The sequence below is a fragment of the Mobula birostris genome, chromosome 10 (genome assembly GCF_030028105.1).
Source record: "Mobula birostris isolate sMobBir1 chromosome 10, sMobBir1.hap1, whole genome shotgun sequence".
Lineage (NCBI taxonomy): Eukaryota > Metazoa > Chordata > Chondrichthyes > Myliobatiformes > Myliobatidae > Mobula > Mobula birostris.
This window is the reverse complement of record NC_092379.1, coordinates 68,840,244-68,847,915: the sequence shown is the minus strand read 5'-3', so window position 1 is coordinate 68,847,915 and position 7,672 is coordinate 68,840,244. Positions and strand designations below refer to the sequence as shown.

The 7,672-nt window shown below is 40.5% G+C and overlaps 1 protein-coding gene across 1 annotated transcript; it reads right to left on the bottom strand.

The window, feature by feature from the left end:
* Window positions 1–235: 235 nt before the first annotated feature.
* LOC140204093 (interferon-inducible GTPase 5-like) lies at window positions 236–7,269 on the bottom strand. The gene is made up of 2 exons (XM_072270420.1): window positions 7,059–7,269; window positions 236–5,615 (listed from the first exon to the last, which is right to left on the bottom strand). Exons 1-2 carry the CDS (start codon window positions 7,094–7,096, stop codon window positions 4,409–4,411), a joined length of 1,245 nt encoding a protein of 414 aa, XP_072126521.1. The 5' UTR covers window positions 7,097–7,269; the 3' UTR covers window positions 236–4,408.
* Window positions 7,270–7,672: the final 403 nt, after the last annotated feature.

The following is a 7,672-nucleotide window of genomic DNA, read 5'->3' as shown; positions in this document are numbered from 1 at the left end:
GTAAGTCAGGCCGTCTTTGCCATTACCCTGGGGCTGGACTGTTCCCTTCCCTTCCCGTTCCTTTTGAAGCCTTGCCTGCAACCCGTGTTTGGAGCCTTGCCCTGCTACCTGTGTCTGGTGCCTTGCCCGCAACCTTCTCATTTTTCATTTTTAAATCTTTTTATTAATTATTATTGAAAATTGACAAAGAAAAATGCATTAAAATAATCAAGTCAATATATCAATAAGTGCAATAAGAGTCTATTAACCAAATTAAACAGTATATCAAGAATAATGATTAAAAAAAAGAAAAAGTTAAAGCTATATTTTTTTGAAAAAAGAAAGGAAAAAAGAACACCAACTAAAACAAAAAAAAACAACTAACAAACAAAAAAAAACGAGAAATAAAAACCCATTTGGAGCACAAACCCGGAGCTATACGCCATACAGGCTTCTATTAAAAAAAAGACATCAATCTGCCAACCAAATCCATTTATCCAAGAATCAGAAGGAAACCATCTTAATTAGCTCAAATCAAATGATAGTAGCAGGCAAAGGAGCCCCACCTTTTCTCAAAGACAAATCGAGGATCAAAATTCAACTTCTGATTTTTTTCCAAACTAAGACATAACATCACCTGAGAGAACCATTGTATCAAAGTGGGAGCAGAAGTATCTTTCCATTTTAATAAAATAGCCCTTCTAGCCAATAATGTACCAAATGCAATTACATATTGGTCTAATATCAAAATACCATGAATATGTTGAGGAATTATACCAAACAAAACAGTAAATTTATTAGGTTGTAAATTAATTTTTAAAGCTTTAGAAATTGTAGAATAAATAGGTTTCCAAAACTGTTTCAATACAGAACACGACCAAAACATATGTGTCAATATAGCTATTTCAGTTTTACATCTATCACATTGACTGTTAACATTAGAAAATATTTTAGACAGTCTCTCCTTTGTCAAATAATAACAATGTACAACTTTAAATTGAATCAAAGAATGACTGGTGCAAATCGAAGAAGATTTGACCAACTTCAGAATTCGCAACCAATCCTCTGTTATCAAGGTCATATTAAGCTCTCTTTCCCAATCTTGCTTAATCTTAAATAGAGGATAATTATCCTGTTGTAATAGTAAATTATAAATGTTTCCAACAAAACCTTTCACTAAAGGGTTGATTTTTAAAATAGTGTCTAACAGGTCAGAATCTTGTATATATGGAAAGTTACTTAAATATTCTTGTAAAAAATGTCTGATCTGAAGATATTGCAAAAAGTGTGAGTATGAGAGAGGATATTTAGTTTACTTATCAAAGGACATCAAAAGGCCTTCTTGAAACAGATCCATGAAGGAATAAATTCCTTTATTCCTCCCAAGAGAAAAGGTAGAATCACTAAGTGAAGGTTTAAATAAATAGTTTTGATAAAGTAAACTAAGAAGGTTAAATTTTTTAAGACTAAAAAAATTACGAAACTGGTACCAAATTCGTAATGACTGCTTAATCATAGGATTAATATTTAAAATAGAAATTTTGGCTAGTTGTACAAGTAGAGAAGCTCCTAATAACGAACTTAAGTAAAATTGTTTCACAGCTTTCAATTCCAAGTCAACCCATGGTGGACGTTCATTTTTATCAGTCCAATATAACCAAGAACACGCAGAGCATATATTAACCACCAAATAATACATTCTTAAATTAGGCAAAGCAAGACCTCCATCCTTTTTTTAATTTTTGGAGATGACATTTTCCAATTCTTGGTCTTTTATTATTCCAAACAAAAGATGAAATAATAGCGTCAACCTGACCAAAAAACTTCTTAGTTAACAAAATAGGAATATTTTGAAATACATATAAAAATTTTGGTAAGATCATCATTTTAACTGCATGAAATTGACCAACTAACAAAAGTGTAAGATGATTTCATCTAGAAAATAATTGCTTCATAAAATCCACTAAAGGAACTAAATTAGCTCTATAAAGGTCTCCATAATTTTTAGTGATGAAAATATGTATGTACGAGGTCTTTCTTTTTTTTGTATGTTAAATTTAAAATGGCTTCTTTGTCATGTTATACTCGGGAATGCTTCTTTGTTATGTTAAACGCTGAGAAACCTTTGCGCTAGCAGCTTGTTGTGGGTTAAGAGCTGATAAGAGGATGTAACGAACCAATTGGGATAGTTGTTATGACTTTGGTGTATCTGGATGATTTGTATGCGCAGGGTTTTGAGGGAGAAGGCGGGAGAGAGAGACAGAGAATGGACCAGGTGCTGTGATGTCCGCCAACGGGGTCGGACCCCGAGGAGGGCGTTCGGCGAAGAGATGGAGATGGACTCGTGTGGATCGTCTGGTCGACGACCATTGTTGGTCCCAGGCGGCCGGTCGAGGTGATCCGAGGGGTCGCAGGGCGAAGAAGAAGATTCTTGAGCTCCAACTGTTTTGTACACGATGAGATTGAACTTTGATAAGTGTGGAGCCTTTTATATTCCTTTTATATTTTATTCTCTATTAATTAATTAGTTCCAGTAATATCTATAAACTGTAAATCATTTAATCCTATCTGGTGTATTGTCCATTATTTGGGCGGGGTGGGGTACATCACACAGCATCCACACAAACTAATTACCCAATTTGGCGGGGCTGAGGCTGTTTCCCTAGACGACAGCGAGCCGAGCGACCCTGAGGCTGGCCAAGGAGCTACATTGTGTGGGCTTTGTCTGGGATTGGGTCTACTGATATGGTGTGTGGGTGCCCTGTTGAAATTTGTAATGTGTACCTCTGTGGGTTATTTGCTGGTTATTGCTGTATGTGTTGTGGGTGCGGTCTTTGTTCGAGTTCAGCCTAGCATTGACGAGTTGGAGGTGGCACTAGGGGCTGTCCATGCGGTTGGGAGAGAGAGGAAAGAGTGGTCTGATTTGGAGGTAGGGTCTGCGAATAAATGTTCTAGCTCTGGCAGGCTCCGCCTGGCGTTTGGGATAGTGTCCACCCCAAGAGGGGCGGAGGCGTGCGAGGCGTGGGCGGAGCGGATCTCTCAGTTGTTAGATGAGTGGCAGTGCTCGGTTGAGGGAGAGCGACAGGGATTGGTTGAAAGGTAATCAACTTCTCAACAATCAACTAATCAACAAAACAGTTCTATGTTTCGATTTAAAACCTCATCCTATTACAGCAATTTTTGGATTGCCAACGGTAGAACACAGATCTTTGTCTTCTTCAGCCTGTCGGATGATAGCATTTGTTACTTTAATGATTAGAAGATCTATTTTGTTGAACTATAAGGAAATCAACCCTCCTACTACTTTCCAATGGTTTTCTCAAACTATATTAAGTTTAAATTTAGAAAAAATTAGAAGTGATATTTTTGACCCTTCAGTTAAATTTGAAGAAACTTGGAAACCTTTTATGCAACATTTTCATATGATGTAATCTGACCTTTCCGAATCTTTTTGTTTCTAATTTAAATGATATGAACAGAAGAGCCCATTTGACGACATTACTGAACGTGTCTGATTCAAGATAGTGGTCTAGACCTGTTTTGTTCTGATTATTTTTGTGGGTTTTGTTTTCTCTTTTTCTATTGTGGATTTTTTTCTGTTTATATATATATTTTTTTCTTTTTATTTCTTTTTTTATGACTAGTTTCATTATGAGTTTGGAAGTCTATTATTCCTATGTTACTTAAAATCCTTTTTGTATATGCTGATTAAGATTATTCCAATCTCTTTGTACCAACTTTGTTATTGACTTTATAGTTTTTGAAAATTAATAAAAAGATTTAAAAAGAAAAGATAATAAATGCATTTGAACTTTGAACTTTTTGAACTTACCTTTCCAGTCTCCTATCACTATAGTGCTATTTGTCTTCACCTTTACCCGCTGAGCTTCAGATACAGTCCTGGTGTCACAGGCGTGGCTGCTGCTTTTTTCTGAACTATCATCCCCAAACACTATCCCAAATGGTTACTTGTTTTCAAGGTAATTAGCCACAGAGCATCCTGCATTATCCATCTACCCCCTCGACCTTTTGTGGTGGTCACCGATTACCTGCAGCCTACCTTATGTGTGACAACCTGGCTGAAACCCTTTCTCTGATGCTTTCAGCATCCTGGATGATCTGAAGTGATCAGAATTAATCAAATTTATCTTAACTCACAACATTTATTTTCACCAATTGTTACAACAGTGATTCAAGAAGAGAATTTCCAGCACCATAGAGCAGCAGGTAACAGCTACCAAAAGCAAAATGCAAAGCATGATTAATAGTTTATATTTAGGTATTTCTATGTTGATGATTTTCTAATACGTAAAGAGTGAATCTTTTAGATGGCCCTCTGTAGAAAATGAATCTGACCCCCAACTAAACAAATCAGGTTAACCTTGACATTGGGATCAAGTTGAACTTTGAAAGCTGTGAGAGATGCGACCTAAAGGTGGTCATCATCTTCCTGCTGAAGTGCAGTCTTGGCGAGGATTTGCTGAGATAGCAACCGGTCATCCAGTGAATCCTTTAGAATGAGAAAGGTGAAGGCAGATGAGGACATTGCCCCAAAGACAGAGACTGTCACTGAATAGTGGCTGTCTGTGAAGACAGCTATCATACAGACCACAATGAGGATGAACGGCAGCACCTTAGGGGCAAATCGAAGCAACGTGAAAGGCGGTTGACGTTCCATTTCAGTTTTCAGAAGTGATGCAGGCTTGTTGACTCTGCCAGACAAGTTCCATACCACACGGTCACTAACGCCCAGTTGCCATCGAAAGTACATCCACCCAGCAGCAGTACAGACAATGGCAGTGAGGAAAGGCAAGCCTGGGGCTTGGATTATGCCCACAGCCCCAGACAGGAAGGCCAACAGCACAATGACCCACATTATCGGCCTGCGTTTGGATTGTTGGATTCCCAGCATCATCTCTGGAATTGCGCGTGAAAAGGTATTAGATCTTATGCTCTCGAAATCAGTGGCAAGGGTAGACTTTAATTTTGGAAAATCATATTCTTTCACATCAAAACTGGAGATCAGGAAAATGGCTGGTGGTTTGACTGCAACGCTTTTAAAGTTTTTAACACAGTCCTGGATGATTTGCATCTTCCCTTGACTGAAGTCAATGCGTTGCATCTGCATGGAATAGGCGTCATTGTCAATTTTGGACCGAATGTAGTAGAACTCTTTCTGCTGTGCTTGAATCCTTTTGGAGAGCTCCCCATCACACTCTCTGAATCGCGCCTGAGACACAATGATGTAGAAGTCATAGCTTTCAAAATTCACTTGTTTCAGGTAACGGTTCAGTTCAAAACCAAAGGAGTTTAATCCTGGGAGATCCCAGAGTTGAATATCTGGCAGGGATGGATAACGATATCTGGTTGGCACCATGCTGGCTTCATCATTCCCAGTTGAAGCAGCTCCGGGATCGTCACTCCGAACATCCCTCATGGCGTTGATGAAGGTGGATTTTCCGGAGCCCACATCACCCAGCACGGCAACGTTGATCTTCACACCGGCTAAATCCTCTGCCTTCCGCTTCAGTTCAAGGATCACTGTTACCACATCACCTTTACTGTACAAGGACTGTAGACTTCTCAGCTCCTCAGCTCCGAAGTACTTGTGAAGGACTGAAGAGGTCATTTTATCCCTGGAAGGAAAATAAATTAGCAAATATCACCTTAGCTCTGGGGACATTCGAGTCATTCACTTCTCAGGCCTGTGTCTTAATTCCTTGTATTACTGCACAGGAGAAGCTTAATAAAATGGGAGAACAAGTGTGGATTTGAAGGAGACAGGGTAACATTTGTGCGGTTCCACGGGATGAAGCAGAGGGCTTCATTAACAGTGGGAATTTCTATCAGGGGCACAGACTCTGGTGAAAATAAGAAAAGAAACACGCCCACTAATTTTTACAGCCCATAGACAACAATGGCCGGACACCATGCAGGAGAAATTCTTCATGTGAGAAACGACTCTACTTGAAGTGAAGGTACCCACTGACCTGTCTGGTAAGCACGGTGACGTCAGACTGTGTGAAAACTGGTTTTGGCATCACTTGTGCTTTTGGGCCCCGTGAACACAAGACCATAGACACCCAGCAGCAAACCTGCTTCTGTCTTCCTTACATGGGCTCAATCTCTCCTATTGTGTGAGCATTGGACCTACATGTTCTTTGTAAATTCTCCTTCCCTCCCCCCATCCAGCCAACCTGACATCTGGTGTTGCCCTTGGCAACCTGCTATCCACGTTGTCACGGTGATTGGGAAGGTTCTGGCGCTGTCCATCAGAGACGTCCACATTCTTTCTCTGACCATGTGGGTTTCGTCCCTGCCCTCTGGTTTCCTCCCACGACCCAAAGACCCGCAGATCAGTGGATTATTTGAATGTTTATGGAATACAATTGAGTTTGATGTACACACTCATAATTTAACCCTTGGTATCTGGAGATGAAGCTGCAACATTGCCAAACTAATCCCTCAAAAGGCAAAGTCTCCACCCTGGGGAGGGTCCCCAACACGCAGCTTGGTCTAACAACTTCTCCCTGATTCCAGGTTATAACAGCACCCACCGTAAGCATGTGAGGGGCAGCTACAGCAGTTCCACAGTCCCCGTTATTGATATTCATTGGTTTACCTTCCCAGTTTATTTCATCACAACAATTTAAGTTCCCAAACTGGATTTGAACTTGTACCTCTCAAATTAAAAGCCCGGTCCTCCGGAGAGCAGTCAATAACTTTCTGCCTGCGGCCCTGTTGACGTTTATTGGATCGGCACTTGCCGCCACGCTGTTTACAGTCCTTCCTGGCGGAGCCATATCCGTACGGCGTTCAGTTCCCCGTACAAGCTGATCAACAACCGTCAACATATCAGAAAGGAAACCTCTCCTGGCGGGTCAACACTCGTCACAGGCTTCTCGATCCCCGTTCTCTGAGCTCCCTATTGTTCGGGAACTGTGAACCACACACATTTGGACCGATCTCCCAAATTGCATGCAGTCAGAGAGCGAAGGGAATTTAACTTGTCACAGAATCAACCCACAGAACCAAAGCGGTCCGAACTGCGAGGCAGGAGCAGAGACAGAGACACTCACCTTGTTATCTGGCAACTTCCCAGCTCACAGAACTCCATTCTGTTCAGGTTCCGAAAGGATTTGCTCAGGGAATTCTTGTAATTAGGTGTTTTCCTGCCGGATTCGTCACTGCAGGAACGTCCACTGATACAGCTCAACTGAAAATGAAAATGAAACCAAACGACCAGAGAGCTTTTCCGAGAAGTGCGTGAGCACTACAACTGCACACACACTTAACCTTTCCTAGTTACACCTGCACTCAAATATATAATATATAACAAAATATAACATATAATGCAAATATATAATCAAACAATCACGTGGCAGTGGCAGTAATTCAATGTAGAAAGGTCAAGATATGATCAAGCGGTTTAGTTGTTGTTCAGACCAAACATCAAAATGGGGAAGAACTGTGATCCGAGTAACTAAGCAAGAACCTGAATGAGGAAAACATTGAGGTCGGATTAAGGGCAGGACACAGTGATCCAATTTGACATCAGCTTCCCCCCCCCCCTTACTAATTCTGACACTGTTGTTTGCAGTCTCCATCATCAACTGCCCAACAACCTTTTTTTCTTTACTTTTGGTCCTTTCAACTTTCTCGTTATTCAGTAAGATCAAGGCTGATCTTCTAC

Coding starts and splice junctions, on each gene's coding strand:
- LOC140204093 (XM_072270420.1), bottom strand. CDS start 7,096: ATGGAGTTCTGTGAGCTGGGAAGTTGCCAGATAACAAG. Junction 5,616..7,058: donor GGAAGTTGCCAGATAACAAG/GTGAGTGTCTCT, acceptor TTTTCCTTCCAG/GGATAAAATGACCTCTTCAG.